This window comes from Phascolarctos cinereus, unplaced genomic scaffold (assembly GCF_003287225.1).
Source record: "Phascolarctos cinereus isolate Bilbo 61053 unplaced genomic scaffold, phaCin_HiC Scaffold_5;HRSCAF=322, whole genome shotgun sequence".
NCBI classification, from domain to species: domain Eukaryota; kingdom Metazoa; phylum Chordata; class Mammalia; order Diprotodontia; family Phascolarctidae; genus Phascolarctos; species Phascolarctos cinereus.
The window spans coordinates 380,816,237-380,835,950 of record NW_027555958.1 but is presented as its reverse complement, the minus strand read 5'-3'; the positions used below and the strand labels follow the sequence as shown (position 1 = coordinate 380,835,950).

At 39.1% G+C, this 19,714-nt stretch overlaps 1 protein-coding gene across 6 annotated transcripts in view; it reads left to right on the top strand.

Moving 5' to 3' along the window:
- PPP1R12B (protein phosphatase 1 regulatory subunit 12B) overlaps positions 1-19,714 on the top strand; it is a 255,019-nt gene that overhangs the window by 56,224 nt on the left and 179,081 nt on the right. For all 6 annotated transcript variants that reach the window (XM_021003139.2, XM_021003135.2, XM_021003136.2 and 3 more), the window contains exon 2: positions 15,312-15,442. In XM_021003139.2, coding sequence (XP_020858798.1) covers positions 15,312-15,442 — 131 coding nt within the window. The remainder of the gene's footprint in view (positions 1-15,311; positions 15,443-19,714) is intronic.

The window sequence follows — 19,714 nt, the reverse complement described above, 5'->3', positions numbered from 1 at the left end:
CACAGCTAGTGTCAAGTGTCTGAGCTGAGATTTGAACTCAGGTCTTCCTAATTCCAAAGCCAGAGCTCCATCCACTGCGCCACCTAGCTGCCATCTTTGAACCCTTTCTTTTTGGCTGCTTTTGGAATTTTTGCTCTGACCTGTAAGCTCTGAATATTTGCTATAATGTTCCTGAGAGTTTTCGTTTGAGGTTTCTTTCAGGATGTGACTGAAGGACTCTTTTTGTTTTTCCTCTTTGCCCTCTGGTTCTAATAGATCCAAGCAATTGTTTATGATTTCTTGAAATATGATGTCTAGGCTTTTTTTTGTCATAATTCTCAGATAGTCACATGTTTCTTAGATTATTTCTCTTCGACCTGTTTTTTGCCTCTGTTGTTTTTAGTAGTATATACATTACATTTTGCTCTTTGTTTTAAAAAAGCTTTCAATGTTATTTTAATATTTCATGTTATTTTATGGATACTTTTTTTTCTCCCAGGCCATTCTAATATTCAGGGAATTCAGTGTTTGGGTAAAATTTACCACCATCTGTTGTAAACTATTAAGTCTCCTTGCCATTCTTCTGCCCGTAAATATCATTTCCGTTTGCATCTCCCATTTAATTTTTTTTCCAGGCACTTTTGTATGCCAGGAGGCTTAATTTGGATTTTTTCTTTTTTTGAGTTCTTCTGTTCTTTTGGCTTTCTCTGTTCTCTCGGTCCATAGTATTTCTTCATTATGTTCAGTATGTTGTTCTGTTTATTCCTCTCTCCAGGCTTCGTTTCTGGGGCTTTGTGCTTGGGTCAGACTCTGCTGCTTAGTCGTGGATGTGGGAGCTGGGACTGGGTCTTTCCTTGGCCAGGGAGTCTTGAGCTGTGCTCAGTGTCCTTGTGGCTCAGCTCTTTCAGCTCCTCCTTTCTCCTTTTTGCCCCGGTTCTGAACCCCGAGGTGATTGTTACTCTTGCTGTGGGCCTGACTGGCCCCATGGCCAGATGTTATTAAACGTGCTTTCTGTAAGACTCGCCCCGGTATTTGCTTCCCAGTCGACGTCCTGGTCCTTTCTCCTTCTCTAAGTAGGGTGTACTGAGGTGCCTGGGTGCTGTGTGGGCCTGTCTCCTGCTGTGCAGCAGGTAGTGCTGCCTGGGCACTGGTGCATCTTTGGTCCTTGTCTTCTGCTCTAGGTCTGTGCATGCTTCCCTTCCTCCTGCTCTGCCTAGTTTCCACTCAGATCTTCCAGAGGATGCTGGCAGTCTTTTTGTTTAGTCCTGGACTGAGTGGAGAAGCTTTGGTTTTCTTACCTTGGCTCTTTCTGGTGCACTTTTAGAGATTTACTGGGGTGTTGGGGGTGGTTGGGGGAAAACCTAGGCTCCTCTAGGTCTGATGCAACCTTCCCACTGAGGTCTAAATTTGAGAACGTTTGCATTGAGGTGATAATCGAAGCATCAGAGGTAGGTAAGATGGACAGAGAAAAGAGCTCTCAGAGATGCCAACATTTAGGGAGGCATGGACAGGGAAGAGGAACCAAGACAGAGAAGGAGTACGGTCAGGATAATGAAGAAAGTGCAACGTCATTTGCCCACTGAGATGTGTCTTTTCTCCTCACAATTGTTTAAGAACTTCACAGGGTTAGAGGTGGATGTGTCTATTTTCTCTTGGTTTTTCCCTTGGCGTTCGGTACAGGACTTACCCAGAGGATACTCCGATAAATGATTTTGCCTATCTTAGATTGAACAAAAAACCCCCAAAATCCTAAGATTATGATAGGTAATTATCTGTTTATACTTCACATGTCCTTTTAGTGGAGTTTGAACTCTAGTTCTTTCTGTGCACTGTAGTAAAATTTATTGTCAAATGAGATGATATATGTGGAAAAGCCTTGTAAGCTATAAAATGCTATAAAAATTAAGGAAATTATTCTTTTCTACCTCTAATTGGACTTAGCTTTCACTCTTCACAGTCTGGGCCCTGGGATTGCTGACCACCTTTCCCTGAGGCAGCTGTTCTGAAATACCCTTCCCATAATCCTTTGTGGTGTGTGACACTCTTCTTTATAGGTACAGAGTGACCTGAAGTTAAATAGAAAAATCCCACTCCATGGGATGGCAGTTTGTTTCAAATGCCATGTTAGCAGTACTATAGCCTTCTGGGGACTGTGTCTGAACCAGGTAGCTTGAATGTGAGGTAAACTGTAAGGCACACTTGTATTAGCGAACAGGTTGGTAACCAAAGTACTTCGTAAGGGCAGCGGGAAGGCTTTGGGCTTGTTACTTAGTTAAGGTGAAAGTGGTCAACCCACTTTGACTGATGGCCTCCTTTCCTCTTATAAAAATGCTGGTGGACTATATTTTTAGGTAACACATATTCTCTAAAGCAAAGTTGTTTTTTAATGAAATGGTATCACGTGCTTTTTTTCTTTTTTAAAGTTCCACAAGCCAGTTAGTAATCTGACCCTGTCTCACGGGCTGTATGTTGGACATCTCTGGTTTAGTGGATAGTGGGCATCAGCTCTGATAAGTACTGATTCATTTTGTGACCCTGAGCCGGCTGCTTAGTTTTCCTGTTTTTAAAGTGAGAAGAATCATCCCTCCAGAGCCCCCAAAAGTGGGTGGAATGCACTCTTTTAATCACCATATATGTCCTTTTCATTTAAAAAAATCCTGCTCATAAAACAGGCTTAGGGAAACCTTCCCTAATTAACCCAAATCAAATGAGATAATCTTTATAAAGTGCTCAGCATAGTGCCTACCACATAGTAAGCATTTGATAAATGGTTGCCCCCTGCAACCTCACTCCAACACGATCACTCCTCTACTTGGTGTATCTCAGTACTTGACATGTGTACTTTGTTATCCAGGAGATGGCTGCAGAAAAAATGTCTTCATTTATGGGCAAGTATTTTACGTAGAATTGAGCCAAGCACATATTCCACAGAATCATCCAAAGTGTCGGGGTATGAAGGTACCTCTGAGGTCATTTAGTCCCACCTGTAACTGAATAGGCATTTCCCTGTACATCATTCCAACAAAGATGTTCATAGTAGTAGCTGATAATAGCTAACATTTATATAGTATTCTATCTACTAGCTCACTAGGAAGGAAGTTTAGCCTGTACTTAAAGACTTCTCGTAGGGGCAGCTAGGTGGTGCAGTGGATAGAGCCCTGGCCCTGGGAGTCAGGAGGACTTGAGTTCAAATCCAGCCTCAGACACATAGCACTCAGTAGCTGTGTGACCCTGGGCAAATCACTTAACCCCATTGCCTGGCCAAAAAAAAAAAAAGACTTCTCATGTTGGTGAACCCCCTACGTCCTGAAGCAGCCTATTTTGCCAGTTAATCAACAAGCCTTTATGGAGCATTTGCTATGGGCCAGGTACTGCACTAAACTTTGGGAATGCAAAGAAATAGCAAAAATAGCCTTTGCCCTCAAGGAGCTTTCATTCTAATGGTGTATTCACCACATAAGATACATTCAGAATAGATAGAAGGAAACCTTAGAGTAAAAGGCGCTACTGGAAACGGAAAAGACCAGAGAAAGTCTCTTGCAAAAGATGGCATTTGAGCTGAATCTGAAGGGAGCCAGAGATTCTGAGAGGAGGATGTGAGGAAGGAGAATACCTCAGGCATGAAGGACAGTCAGTGCAACAGAAAAGAAAGGAGGAGGAGTGTCATCTCCTTTTGGACAGCTTGTTTGTCCTGACATTGAATCAATATCTAACTCTCTACCTTTCATCCACTGTGCCTAGTTCTGCCCTCTTTGCCAAGCAGAACAAGCTCTCTCTCTCTCTCTCTTCCTCCTTGGTCTCAGAGTCAGCCCAAGCCAGGGCTTGTTATCATGGCAGATCACTGTGTTGGTATTTTGACTGTTAAAGGGCTGGACTTCAAGTCATAAGACGTGGACTTGAGTCTCAGCTATGATATGTGTGAACTGTGGGTCCTTGGGCAGATCACTTCAGTCTGCAGGCTTCAGTTTCCTCTTTAATAGAATGGGGATACTGAGACAACCAGGGAGAAGTGGAGAGAGTGCTGGACCTGGATCAGGAAGACCTGTGTATAGCTATGCTGTATATGACTGTCCGAATCACTCAGTGTCTGTCTCAGTTTATTCAGTTGTGAAATGGGGACAGTAACAGCATCTACCTCCCAGTGTTGTGAGGATGAAATGTGATAATATTTGTAAAACATTTTGCAAACCTCAAGTGCTAAACAAATGCTGGTTGTTATTATTAAGATAACAATACTCTCATATCTTGTGTTTTTGTAGGGAAAATTCTTTGTTAACCTTATAGTGCTATATAAATGGGAGTTCTTGCTATGATCTTTCCTCTACTAAAATGTAAGTTCTTTGAGAGTAGGGACTGTTTTGTTGGTATCTTTATGTCCCCAGTGCCTCGCCTAGTGCAGGACACCAGAAGGGTCTTACTACATGCTTGCTTGCTTGATTATTATTCCTCGCAATGAGAGTTATAGATGAGTCACCAATCAGAGTGGTCATGATCAGCACTGCGAAAGCATTGGCTCTTTGATGGCGAGCTGTTGACTGTGTGGTAGTTGCCTCCTAATGTAGTTCACATTCTTCTCCTTCCTTCTCTTTTGTTCCCTGTTGTTGTTGGGGACTGCTTGGTGGCGCAGTGGATACCGTGCTGCGCCTGGGGCCTGGAAGGCTCTCCTCTTGATGAGTTCAAATCTGGCCTTGGACACTTTCCAGATGTGTGACCGTAGGCAAATCACTTTACCCTGTTTGACTCAATTCCTCATCTGTCAAATGAGCTGGAGAAGAAAATGGCAAACCGCTCCAGAATCTTTGCCTCCCAATGTAGTTCACATTCTTCTCCCTACTCTCCTGTATTTCCCCTTTAAGGTCCATTTTGATGCTAAGAGGGAGACCCTGGCCAAATAGCTTTGTAAGATTAAGTAATTTGGAAGTGGTGCCTGTAAGATGAACTATATAGGCTTCACTTGGTTTAGGTGGAAGGAGAATGGAAAGTATAGAAGGAGGGAAGAAAGGAAACAAGTATTTAAATGCCTGCTATGTATCATGCACTGTGCTGAGCACTTTATAAATATTATTTTATTTGATATTCACAGGTATGTTTGGCAAGAAAGAGTGAGCCTTGGAGTCCCTGGAGAAATATCACAGGATAAAAATGTTAGCAGAATTTTGAGTGGACATTTGAAACATCACTGATTTAAAACATAATAATCCCACTCTATGGAGAAGATGACAGCTTTGTTTTACTAAAAGGAATGTAAATAAACCTATCATCCCTAAGGTTGGAGTGATCTTTTCTGACGTAGTCTTAGTGTGTGCTAACTGGAAACAGAAATCCTAGTCATAGTGACATTATCTGGGAAATTCTTTCCTCTCTGTGTATCTTTTAGCCCTCTCCTTCTCCTGTGCCCAGAGCCTGCCTGCCCACTAACTGTGTGATCAGATGTAGTTCTTTCCATCTGGAAACCAAATGGCTTTCTTTTCTCCTTTCTGTCCAGCAGCGCTGGTTTTCTTGGTGTTTCTGTGCTTCTATTCTGGCCGTCCCCCGGGGCAGGGGTACTCTCCTTCCTCACCTCAGCCTCTTGGCTAACCAGACAGTTTTCCACACTCTGCTCAGATAGTACCTTCTTCAAGAAAACTTGCCAATTTCCTCTTCCTCCTCCCCACCACCCCAGCCATTCTCGACCCTCAGCACCCTTTTCTCTGAGATTACTTTCCATTTACAGTGTATATATTTTTATGTATGTTGCCTTTCCCAATAGAATGTGAGCTCTTTGAGGTCAGGGACTGTGTTTTTGCCTTTCTTTGTTTCACCAGTGCTTAACACAGTGCCTTACACATAGTGAAAATTTTTAAAAAATGATTATTGATTGACTTATTGACTCGCTTGCAGGGTGTTTGGCTGTGGCCGTATAGCAGCCTATGGGTATCTCATATGGGGATAATCCTTTGCCATCTGTGAGGTGGACTGATGTTATGTATGGGTCTTGCTTAAGCTATGGTTGCAGTATTTCACAACTTGAAGAGGGAGAGGTCAGCTTGGAAGGATTATGGCTGTAGGATAGCAGCATGTGTGCTAACTTCTCTTGGGCTGTGATGACCCGTGACAGTGAAAGCTTTTCAATTCGCTGGATTTGTTGACCTAGTACTTTTATTTAACCAGTTTTTCTCTCTTCCCCAAATCCTGCCCTTATAGTAAAGGGTTTCAATATAGTCTCATTACCTCACACCTGGACTATTGCATTAGTTTGCTGATTGGTCTTCCTGCTGCAAGTCTGTCCTCATTCCAGTTTGTTTTTCCATCAGCCGTCATAGACATCTTCTTAAAGTTCAGATCTGACCATTGCCTCCACCCCTGCCCCTCATCACACCTCTCTGGTTTCCTGTCTCCTCCAGGATCAAATATAAAATTCTCTGTTTGGAGTACAAATTCTCCAGCCGCCAGTCCCCCTTTCCAGTCTTCTTACACTCCCCTTCTCCTTCTACCACTCTCTGTGATCCAGTGACACTTGCTTTTACTTTCACAAGGTACTCCATCTTCTGACTCTGAGCATTTTTACTGGCTCTCCCCCATGCTTGGAATATTTCCCTCCTCATTTCTCTGTCAAGTCCCAGCTAAAATCCTACATTCTATAATAAGTTTTTCCCAGTCCCTCTTAATGCTATTGCCTTCCCTCTGTTGATTATCTCCAATTTAATCCTGTATTTAGATTGTTTGTACATACTTGCTTGCTTGTTGTCTCCTCCTGTGAACTGTGAACTCCTTAAGGGAAGGAACTGTCTTTTGCCTTTCTTTGCATCTCCAATGTTTAACACAATGTCTGGTACACGTTAGGCACTTAATAAATGTTTAGGACTGACTGACAAATATGCTTTGGGGCAGGAAACTTCCCAGGCTTATGAAAAGCAGAGAATAGAATTTATTAGAGGAGACTGGGTTCATTGGTGTTGAGTTTCATAGCTTACTTTTCATCAATAAGAACATTCAATTTTAGTTTCGTTTTCTTTGCTGGGCCTTAGTCGGTGCCTTCAGAGAAGGACTTTTTTGAAGAACCAGGATCAGGTTTTCCTAGAGGGGGAGTTCTTCGCCTTTTTTGTGTCATGGACATCTTTGGCAATCTGATGAAACCTAAGGACCTCCTTCTCAGAAGTGCATGGAATAAAATACGTAGTAGTACACATGAAACCAATTATATTGAAATTAGTTAACAAAATATTAAAAAAGAAACAAGTTCACAAATCTTGTATTGAGTGAGTTTTAGAGGACTTGTTGATTTCATAATGCCATCTGGGCTTAAGTTTGGCCCATTTCCTACAGTTTTCTAGTAGAATTATAATCTCTTGATTGTAAATGCCAGGGGTTGGCAGCCTTTTAAAAATAGTGTGCCAAGGTTCTGATCTCTTTCTTTCTGTCATACCTAGGTAGGGATGTGGAGAATCAAGAAATATGCCACTACCAACTTAGCCAGGAGGATGTGGGATGTGAAAAACGGCAAATGGTGTCCCAGTGAAAATCAAAGTTGCTGTAGATTAATGACATCTGTTCTATATTAATGTATGAGGTGGTGGTGGGGGAAAGCATGGATCATATCAAATGGATAGAGTACAAACACACACAAATTCATGTTTACTTAGCCCTGGCCTCTGCATGTGTTATGCTAGTTGGATAGAACTTGGTTGAGCAGTATGGGTCACTGACAGAGAGTTCAAAATGTGCCTTACCTTAATTGGGCACTGGTCACCAGTTTTGTGTTTGGTGGCCTCTTTAGTACCTGACCACTCTGTTGATATTACCAACATGACTCGGGAATTCTGTACCTGGCTAATAAGCATTTGGATGAAAGAAATTATGTTTTCTTCTTAGTTTATAAGTTTAGGATTGTGGTGATACAGTGAAACTTTTGAATTTTGCCAGAGTACAGGATGGAATAGTAGAAAGGCATGAGGAAAGTGATGTGTTACAGGAAGCACCATCTGTTAAAACTGAGACAATTCTGAGCAGAGAAGTAAGAGTAAAGAAAATGCTGATTTCCTTGGAGCAGTGACTGGTGGAGAGAGGACACAGGTTTTGTGGCAGGAGCAGGTAGGACAAGCAATGCCCTGAGACACAATGACAAGGTCAGCTTCTCAGGCTGGCACTTGGTGGTGGTGACAGTTGCAGGCTATTTTGAGAAAGTAGGAGGCTTTGTTCTGTGCAGACTTTTCCTCTGCTCTCCTAGATTTAACCCTGGCACTGATTGGCTGTCAGCAGCTTTGCCTTTGGTTGTAGAAGTGTGTACCACGTACAGTTGATGGTACGTGATACCGATTCTACGTGTAAAGCCAAAGTTTTTACTTGGGCAAAATACTTTGAGTTTATCATTGGCAGGGAAATGTCCAATGTCAGTTAGGAAGATTAAACTGTTACTTTGCTAATTTGAAGACCTACTACATGCAAGGTAGTGAATGCAGTTCAAAGAAGAATAAAATATGATCATTGGAGCTGAAGAGGACTCTTCCAGCCTTGATGACTAGGGAGATTGTATTACTATTGGCAGAAATCAAGGACTCATAAGGGGTATTTGATTTGGGGGTAAAGATAATGAGTTCACTTTTAGATGCAATGACATCAAGATGTTAGTGGGACATCTGATTGGTGGAGATATCCAGGAAGCAGTTGGAAATGCTTTTTGGAGATCTGGAATGTCCAGGAGAGGGGCTGAGGCTAGAAATACTAATTTGGGAATTATAGATAGTTAACATTTCTCTGATTTAGCAAGCTCTTCAGGATTAGTGATTAGATTCTTCAAGGAACTTAAAGAAAATTAAAGGCAAAAGATTCATTTTCTGGGTGTCAGTTAGTATATCCTTAGGATGACACAAAAAGAGGAAATAGATTTAGACATCAGCCAGAGGAATTTGGGTTAGATAGAAGGGAGAATTTTTTCACTATTAAGTAGCAGGCAAGATAAGATACTTTACTGGTAGTAGAAAGTTTGTTGAATCTCTTTTCCTGGAAATTTTTTGATAATATGAGACGTCCATTTATTTGAATAGTTCAGTATAGCTTTGTGTGAAGGCAAGAGATCATGCTACATGCCACTAAACTGTCTTTTTCAGTCAGTGATTTTGTAGATTGAGGTGTTTGGGCAAGTTTGCTTACTTTGTCATGCTTCAGTCAGCCAGTGAGTCAGCAGCACAGCTGTGAATAGAGTGGGTGGAAGGGCATCTAAATTTAGTAGTTATTCATTTGAGAAGGTTTTCAGGGAACCATTCCTTTCTCCCCAATGGTTTTAGTCATGTTCCTCTTTCTGGCTACAGGAGAAACAGCAGGACAGTATATTCTCTGTGGTATTTCATGACGGTGTCATACAACTGTTTTATCTTTCTATAATGATGATCCAATCCAGCTTAATCATGACACACATAGCATGTAAACTCATTTGAAAAAAACCAGAGAGGGAATTACCTTGAAAATAAGCACTGAAAAACATACCACCACAAAGACATTTTGAACCCAGCTATCTTCTTTCAGCAGTGATACCTAAGAAATAAAAAATAAAATTAATTGTCTCTGCTACTTGTCTGTACAAGTGGCTATTTGCAGAACTGTTAGAACTACCATAACTGATTCGATTTAGTTTGTGGAGGGTGTCTGGGTAGTAAGTAAACCATTTGGCTCTTCACTTTTTCCAAAATGGGTTCTCTCTGCCCATATAATATTGATATGCTGCTCATATCAACATTTATTAATTCCATCACACAATATCTTCCTCACAAAAGAGGGGCAGCAGGGATACACTCAGAGAATGAGTGAAAGAGAGAAGGGGAGGGATAGGATGATATATTTTTTCTTTGTGTTATACTTGTACTGATGGGTTATTATGTCTTAGCTACTCTAAGCCTTGGGGAGCTGTCCTTTCCAGAGGGTAATAAAAATAAAGATCTTGATAGCATTACTTCCCAAAGGCCTGTCTGACATTATTGTGGCCATTTGAAACTAAGTATTTGAAACTCTCTGTTGAAAGCCAAGAAAGAAATTTTGTGACTATGTCAGAGGCTAACAAACAGCAACTGATGCCATTAATGACCATTCTGGCCTGCAATTACTTGGAAGGAGTTAGCACACTTGACCTCTGTGATATTGGAGGCGTGTGATCACGGACAGAGAAAGTTTCCAAGTTTTACTTGTATCTTTCTTAGCTGTACTTTCTTCTTTATGAGCCGGTACCCTTTTATAGACATAACCATTCTCACCTCAAAGTCTTCATTACTGATTTTGGCTTGCTGGTTTTATGGAGTAAGTCATAGAGTCACTCTTCTCCATGAGTTACAGTCTGTCTAAAACAAGAACATAAAGCATACAGGCAGTTGAATAACAAGTGAATAATAAGAAGCATACATTAAATGAAAAGAAATGTTTATGTTGCAGAAAAGTAAAGGATGGATGCCCTTTGGGAGAGTTAGAGGTGTTTTTTGGAGTGAGTGACATATTTGGATGGAGAGGGTGAAAGGGAGTTGATTAATCCTCTAAGAAACTTTCATGAAGGAATTGGAGTTTTGGCAGTTATTTGAAAGAGAACAAGATATGCATCTTGGCTATGAGAAATCACTGAAAATGGATTGGTTAATACTGAAGGCCGGTATTGGACCAAGTGCACAGTTGCTAGTGAAAGGACTTTCACTCTTTTCAGTAATGAGTAAAAGTGAATGCTGACTATTCTCTAATCCATTTGTTACAGATGCTTTTGTGGTTTGTGGTTCTTGATTTAGCTCTGATCTTTACTAAAGATTCATCATTCCTGTTTCCAGGAAGTAGTTGCACTAAGCTGTCCCAAGATGGAACTTCCAGAAATCCCTATTATACCATTATGTCCTTTCTGTCTTTGAACTCCTTTGGTCAAGAAGGTCTGTTGGAGGGCTAAGATGAATCCCTTCTGTGGTATTTTTTTAAAATCAAAAACCATTTATTCAGCACCTACTATCTGCCAGGCACTGGGCTGAGCACTGGGATATATATATATATATATATATATATATATATATATATATATATATATATATATATATATATATATATACAGGCAGAAAGAAAGACAGTTTCTGACCTCAAGGAGCTTACATTCTAACAGAGGAAGACAACACATAAAAGGAAACTGAAGTTGGAGGAAGAGATGAGGGTACCTGGCACTGGGACATTGTAGAAAAAGTCTGGGAGAGTTGGGTGTTCAGCCTGGAGAGAAATGAAGACATAATTGGCCTGGACATTTTTCTGAAAATGGACATTCCAGGAGGGACCAGCCAATCAGAGAGAGGCCACAAGGTAGGATACTTCTAGTGTGTGAAGTGCAGGGATAGAATGAGCTTCCAGGGTAGAGTGGCATGGTAGAGAAAGTCGGGAGAGACAGTTGTACAGCTTGCAGAGGAATGAAGACATTTTTGGCTTTTTAATCTATTTTTTCTGAGAGGGGAATGGGGAAGAGAGCATTTGCTAATCATGGCTATAATATTCTTTGGGATGCTTGAGATGTATTCAGACATTCTTCTTTCCAGATTAACCAGTGCTTTCCTCAGTGCGTTTTCTCTCTCTCTCTCTCTCTGTCTCTCATATATATATATATATATATATATATATATATATATATATATATGTGTATATGTGTATATATATACACACACAACACAAACATACATACATACATATATATATATATATATACACACATATATGCATATACACACATATATTTTAGCATTTCTTAGAAAATGGAAAAATAAGATAGCGAGGTAAGGAGAGACAACACTTGTTTCTAGGAGACTGATTTCCCCAGTCATTGGAGAACTGTCTAAGCCAGAGGTGGGGAACCTGTGGCCTTCTAAGTCCTTGGGTGCAGTCTTTTGACTGAGTCTAAGTTTTACAGAACAAATCTTTTTATTAAGGGGGATTTGTTCTGTGAAGTTTGGATTCAGTGAAGGGGTTGCACTTGAGAACCTAAGGGCCACATATGCCTTGAGGCCACAGGTTCCCCACCCCTGATTCTATGCTTAGACGTCATTATCTACATCTGGGTAGATTTTTCAGAGGAAAACTCTGTCTCTGCCCTCACCTTCTCTCTCCTCTCCTCTCCATCTCCTCTCCTTTCCTTCTATCTTTCCCTTCTCCTTCCTTTCTGTCTTCTTCTTCCTTCTTTCTCCATATATGTATTATGTATGTATGTATGTATGTATATATGTATGTATATGTATTTACCTATATTTCAAAATGACATAACTGTGTGTGCCATGACTCATGATGGTGGATCCCAAGTGTGCACTCATCACTGAAAGGATCAGTGCAAATTTTCTAACCATGGTTGTTTTTTTTTTCCCCCTATTCTGTCCTTCTTTGAAGCCATGGATATTCTGTCTTCAGATTGTATTCCTTGTGGCTTTGGCATATGGGTGACCTAGAACCATTATTTAGAAAATTTAGAAAATCTGTGTGGGATTGCAGTTTGACAGATTTTCATAGTCATCCATGACTACCAAGATCTTTGGTTGCATCATTTGAGATCATGTTTCAGGGCATCCTTAAAGTATTTTTTCTTCACATGATCTCCCCCATTTGAACTTAGCAATGGTTGCTTGGATGGCATCTGGTTTTTATAACTGAAACTTTCTACTGAGGAAATCTGTATTTGGTCCCTTATGTATTCTTTCTTTCTTTCTTTCTTTCTTTCTTTCTTTCTTTCTTTCTTTCTTTCTTTCTTTCTTTCTTTCTTTCTTTCTTTCTTTCTTCCTTCCTTCCTTCCTTCCTTACTCATCATTTTGAACTTAAATACAAAAAGACAAAAAGAGAACATTTCCATGTATAGCACAGCAAAAGAAGATTCAATATAAAATCATGAATTTCCATTTCACACTGTTTCCTTTTTTTGAAAAACTATGTAATAAGTACAACACGTAATTTTCAAAGCTGTCCTGCTTTTCTGTGCTTCTTCTAAGTTTTCTTTTGTTCTATACTATATACTTTTTCCTCCCTCCCTCCCTCCCCACCTCACCTTAGAGAAGGCTATCATCAGACACATGAATACGTACATACACACACACACACACACACACACACACATATGTATATAAAACCATGCTGTACATATTTCTATTTATCAGTTATTTCTTTGGAGGGGAATAGCATCTTCCTCCATAGACACTTTGTAGTTGATTTGAGTATTTATGATAATCAAAATAAATTAGAATTTCGAAGTTGTTCTTTGATTTGAATATTTGAAACAATATTTCTGTTATTGTATACAATGTTCTCTTGGTTCTGCTCATTTCACTCTTCATTATTTCATGTAAGTCTTTCTATGTTTTTATAAAATCAACGAGCTCATCATTTCTTACAGCACACTAGTTTTCCATCACAACCTTATACCACAACTTGTTTGTCTATTCCCCAGTTGAAGGTCACCTTCTCAATTTCCAGGTTTTTGCCACAACAAAGAGAGCTGCTATAAATATTTTAGACCATACAAATTTCTTTTCTTTTTTCCTTAATCATCTTGGGAAACAAACCTAGTAGTGATATTTCTGGGTCAAAGGGTATACACAGTTTTATAACTCTTTGGGTGTAATTCCAGATTGCTCTCCAAAATGGTTGGGTCAATTCACAGTTCCACCAACAGTGAATTAGTGTCCCAATTTTTCCATATCCCCTCCAGTATTTTTGTTTTCCGCTTTTATCATTTTAGCCAATCTGATAGATGTAAGATGATATCTGAAAGTTATTTTAATTTGCATTTCTCTAATCAATAGACTTAGAGCATTTTTTTCATATCTATATATAGTTTTAATTTCTTCATTGAAAAACTGCCTGTTCATATCTTTTGAACATTTATCATTTGGGGAATGACTCGTATTCTTATAGATTTGACAATATTCCTTGTGTATTTTGTTGAAAAAAAAATCAGATAAATCAGAGCCCAGCTTTCAATATCCTATAGTTTTTGGGACAACAACAATACCATGAGTGTGCATAGCACTTGAAAAATTTCAAAACCTTTTTCACACCTCTCATCTCATGTAATTTCCACATCAACTCTGAAAAGATGAGCACATGGTATGATCCTACTTTATAAATGAGAAACTGAGGGACAGAGAGATTAAACAACTTGTTTAAAGTTACACAGCTAGTTAGTGGTAGAGTTAGGATTAATAATAATCATACTAGCATATTTTTATAGTGCTTTAAGTTCTGCAAAGCACTTTTTAGATACATTATTTCGTTTGATCCTCACAACACCCTTTGAGGTAAGAGCTGTAATCATCTGAGGCTTAGAATTCATATGATTTACCTAGTTAGTGTCTAAGGCGGGATTTGAAGCCCAGTTCTCCTAACTTCAAGGCCAATACTATAACCACTCTACCATGTTTCCTCTCAACCCAGAGCCCTGAAGATGATAAGATCAGTCTTCCTGAGTTCTGCAGTTAACCCTTTCTCAAATTTTATGTCTCTAGTTGAATCACATTGCTGTGGCTTAATTCCTGGAACAGGTGGGAATTTATAGCCTGATCCTTCCCACCCCACCCCCACATTCATCCCACACAGAGAAAATGGCCTCAAGTACAAAACCAAAAGGGACCATAATTGCCCCCCACCCTGCCCCCTCAATCTCCCGGTGATTCCTGGTTTGTTCGCATATAAAAAGCCTTGCATGGAGTGGGTGCTAAGGCATGTTGGGTTGAACTGGATGTTGGAATTAAGTTGCATTTTACCTTGGTAGAAGTCAATACTGAGTGATTCTGTACCTCTTATAGGACAGCTATTATTATTGATTCTTTATGATTGAATTTGGAAGTTTTTCATTTTGTGTTTTGCTGGAGGAAGCACAGATTGGGAGAAAGAGTTTGAGATGAGTTGGATGTAAATAACACTTTAACTGTGACTAAGGGCAAGTAAATCACTTAACCTCTCTGAGACTCAGTTTTTAAATTTATAAAATGGGGATAATAATATATGTAGTATCTCACAGGATTATTGTGGAAGTCAAATGAGATAATGTTTTTAAACTGCTCTGTAAATCTTGAAGTGCTACTAATATCAGTTACTATCATTATTACTAACTCTAAGTTTTCTGGAATACAGATTATTTTTATCTATAAATATGATTTCATACTTACCAGAATTTACATGGGCCTTTGGAGGAATCTGAAGTGCAAGGTGATGTGCTCCTCCTTAGAAATGGAGTGGGAGTGGGTTAGATTGGTAGCACCCGAGGAGCAAGAGGGAGACAGAAACTAGAAAAGGGAGAGGGGGAGGGGAGTTTTAGTGTCTCTAGGAATATTTAGAAACCAAACTGATTTTTTGGCTTTTTGACCTCTTTTCAGGCCTGTATTGATGAAAACTTGGACATGGTGAAGTTCCTAGTGGAGAACAGAGCCAATGTAAACCAGCAGGACAATGAGGGCTGGACTCCTCTTCACGCAGCAGCTTCCTGTGGCTATCTTAACATAGCAGAGTGAGTGAGTTTCAATGGGTCCTGGTTCTTTGCAGTAGTATGTATTATCTCTTTCTTCTTCTGCTCCTGCTCCAGAACTTTAGAATCATTAATGGACTTAACCATTATAAATCATAAATAACAAAGGCAAAAAAGAATGATTCATGCTAAATCTAGAGACTGCTAATGATTTCATGGTTTTTCATTTGACATATTTCCCCCATTAAAACTAGATTTTATTGCTGTCTTTTGTTTTTACATCACTTATATTTCCCCTTGTATTCCTATTTATCCTTCCTCCTCATCTCTTCTAGAGAGCCATTTTACATGTTCTAAAATATGGGAAAATCTGACATTATATACAGCATTTCACTCCTATAGACCCCTAACTTTTGTAAAGGACTAGGGAGAGGTGTTTTCACAAATCTCTTCTTTGGGATCATCATTATTACAACTTTACTACAGCTAGGTCAGCTGAATTTCACAGTGCTTGGAGATCTGGACCTGAAGACAGGGAGACCTGCATTCAAATCCAGCCTTATACACTAAGGTTATGATGCTGCACATGTCACTTAACCTCTGTCTCCCTCAGTTTCCTCAACTGCAAAAAGGGGATAATGATTACACCTATGTCCCAGGGTTGTTGTAAGCATAAATGAGGTAATATTTGTAAAATGCTTTGCAAACCTTAAAGAGTTATATAAATGATAGCTATTATTATTATTACCACTACTATTCATAAAACATTATTTCATTTTTATTTTCTTCTTCTTAAACATTCAGTTTCAATTATTTTTGTTCTTTCCATTTACATTGCTGTAGTCATTGCATTTATATTGTTTTTCTTGTTCTGTTTACCTCACTTCACCTCTGTGCAATAAGTCTTCTCATGCCTCTCTGCATTAATTTGTCATTTCTTATAGCACAGTATTTTTTTTACATTCTTATACCACATTTTGTTTAGCTGTTCCCCAAGTAATGGGTATCTAACTTGTTCTGAATTTAACGAACACCAAGAGATATTTCCATATATAGAGCAGAACAGAAAAAGAGGATTCATGAAACCACAAATCTTTATTACGTGCTTGCTTCAAAAAAAAAGTTTATAATAAATTTAGCACATTACTTTCAAAGCTGTCCTGCTCATCTGTGTTTCTCCTTGAATTTCCCTCTATGTTATGAGCATTTACTTTGTTTCTTGTGGCTGGCTACCACCAAAAAAGTGCTGCCAAAAATATTTTGGAGTGTATTAAGACTTTCTTTCTTTCTTTCTTTCTTTCTTTCTTTCTTTCTTTCTTTCTTTCTTTCTTTCTTTCTTTCTTTCTTTCTTTCTTTCTTTCTTTCTCTCTTTCTTTCTCTCTCTCTCTCTCTCTCTCTCTCTCTCTTCTCTCTCTCCCTCTCCCTCTCCCTCTCCCCCTCCCCCTCCCCCTCCCCCTCTCCCTCCCTCCCTCCCTCCCTCCCTCCCTTCCTTCCTTCCTTCCTTCCTTCCTTCCTTCCTTCCTTCCTTCCTTATAAATTTATTTATTTTTAGTTTTCAGCATTCACTTCTGTAAGATTTTGAGTTCCAAATTTTTTCCCCCTCTCTCCCCTTCTCCTACCCCAAGATGGCATGTAAATTGATATACATCTATATTAAACCTATTTTCACATTAGTCATGTTATAAAGAAGAATTTGAACCAATGGGAAAAACCATGAGAAAGAAGAAACAAAAAAAAATAATAATATGCTTCGATCTGCGTTAAGACTGTCGTTCTTTTTCTGGATGTGGGTGGTATTTTCCATCATGAGTCTTTTGGAGTTGTTTTAGATCCTTGTATTGCTAAGAAGAAATAGATCTGTCAAAGTCAGTCATCACACAGTGTGGCTGTTACTGTATACAGTGTTCTCCTGGTTCTGCTCACTTCAGTCAGCATCAGTTCATATGAGTCTTTGGAGACTTTCTTTTTGCCATTGTCTTTCTTGGGGTATATACCTAGCAAGAGAACCTCTGGGTCAAAGGGTATGGATATTTAAGATTTTTTTTTATATAACTCCAACTTACATTTGATAATGGTTATATTAAGTCCATTCTACCAACAATATATGACTATACTTGTCTCTCTACAGCCACTTCAACACTGACATTTTCTATCTTTTGTCATTTTTGCCAGTTTGATTCCCAACCATCCTAGTTGCCACTTGATGTTAGATACAAGGCTAAGTGATAGGAGTAGTTTCACAATTAATTTTTATTTATTCCAATTTATCTGGAATTTGATCTGATGTTTTTGGTTACAAAGATACAAGTTCTCTCTGTTCTCTGTCTGGATTCACTTTGTTAACATTTACAGGCAGATACAAACATCAGTAGACCCAGAGATTTGTTTGAACCAGTATATTCAAATACTCAGATGTATCTGTGATCACATTTGATGTACTCGTTCCCTTTAGTGATTCAGGTCTTAAACCTTCCTGAGAAACTCTCATCCACATCTTCTCATCAGTTCACCAGAGGTGGTCCCCCCAGTATCTTGAAACACTGCCTTGATCTCTCCTAATGTTATGAGAATACCAATGGAGAACATGGATTGTCCATTGGTAATCTCTTGCTTTTATCATGTGACCACTGGATCATCTCCTTTTTTTGGTACATGTCTTTCTTTGTCCTTTATACTGCTCCTCCATAATTCATTATTTGTAATGTGTTGCAGGCTGCTTACCTCCACTGTGCAGCTAGGTTGTTGAACTTTGAATACACTTCAATTTCAGTTTTTTGGAGAACGTAATATTCTATGGCTTTTAGTCATATAAAAACAGAAAAATAGAAAAAGAAAAAAAGAAAAATACTGAGCCTTTATTTAAGGGAGAAACTTGGGGTCCTTTAGGGAACTTTCTAATTTCCCAAAGGCAATTCAGTCTGCTCTACTCATTCTATTGTATTCTGGACCCATTTCTTTGTCCATTTGCAGCATTGGTTCAATCTACATATACTGAGAGATGAGCACTCTAGTTTTCCATTCAATTACATATTGCAGATTAAACACTAAGAAGTCTTTGGACGTCCACTTAGTTTTCCATATGTGGATAGTAAGGACAAACTCTTTAGAGTGATTATCGGTCTTGTTTTGGTTTCTGGGGCATCATATAATCAGTGTAATGAAATCCATAAGTAACCAGCAGAATCTCACCATCTTTCAGAAATTCCTCATCCAATGTATGTGTGCTGGATTGAGTCTGGCAGTTAGTAAGCATGTCTCTCTGTCTTATTCTTTAATATTAATGATCAGAAGTTGAATATCTGTTGCTCAGTGAGTAACCTGTGGTTTTGATATATGCATGGGAGACACCTTTTTGGAGGAGAATGATTAAGATGGTATTGTGCTGTACCACATTGAACTGGTTTTTTTTAATAGTAAACAGACAAATACAGTGTCATTCAGCCTGATTATTTGTGTCATGGTTGAAGGTGGAATATCACTTGTGAAAGATTGTATATTCTCATCTAATGCCCCCATTAAAGATGTCCTTGTAATAATCCATGTGTGGATTATTTTCATAAAAATTTTAAATAGCTAGGAAAGTAGCAATGGGTTGATAATTACCAATGGTTCCTTGGTCACCTTTAAAAAAAATAATACTAAGGGCTAAGATTTCTGCCATACCTTTGGTATCTTCCCTTCAGATACCTTAAGAATCAGTCCCTCAGTTACTTCAAAACTGTGTTAAATCTAGTACGGAGCCCACGGAGGAAGCACAAAAACCACAGTCCTGGGATTGTTCCTCTGTACCCAGATGTGGTGGCTCCACTGGCCTCAATGCAGAAGAGTTTGTTGACGGCCTTCTCAGCTGCTTTATTCTGTGGTCCCTCCTGGTTTTGTCCTTCAGTGTCCTGGGGAGGGCTTGGTTTGTTATGATTCCTGTTGTGCTCTCTCTCAGCTTGCTGTTCCTTCTACTTTTTTTGTGTGTATGTTTTATGAGACTTAAATATAAGCAGCTACTTATGATTTTTCACCATCCACTATAAAATTTTACAAACTAGTTTGTGTTCTAAACCAGTGTTGACCATGACTTCCATATCATCCACTTGGTAAGTGAATAAAGTTTTTGCTGGCAGAGTTGGCTTCTAGGTTCTTTTAATCTCCTTGTTATAGTAATGAATAGCAAGCATTTTCATAGCACTTTAAGGATTGCAAAGCATTTTCAAAAATATTATCTCATTTTGTCTTCATAACAACTATGAGAGGTAGGTGCTATTATTAGACATTATACAGGTGAGAAAACTGAGGCTGGCAAAGGTTAAGGGACTTTGTCCA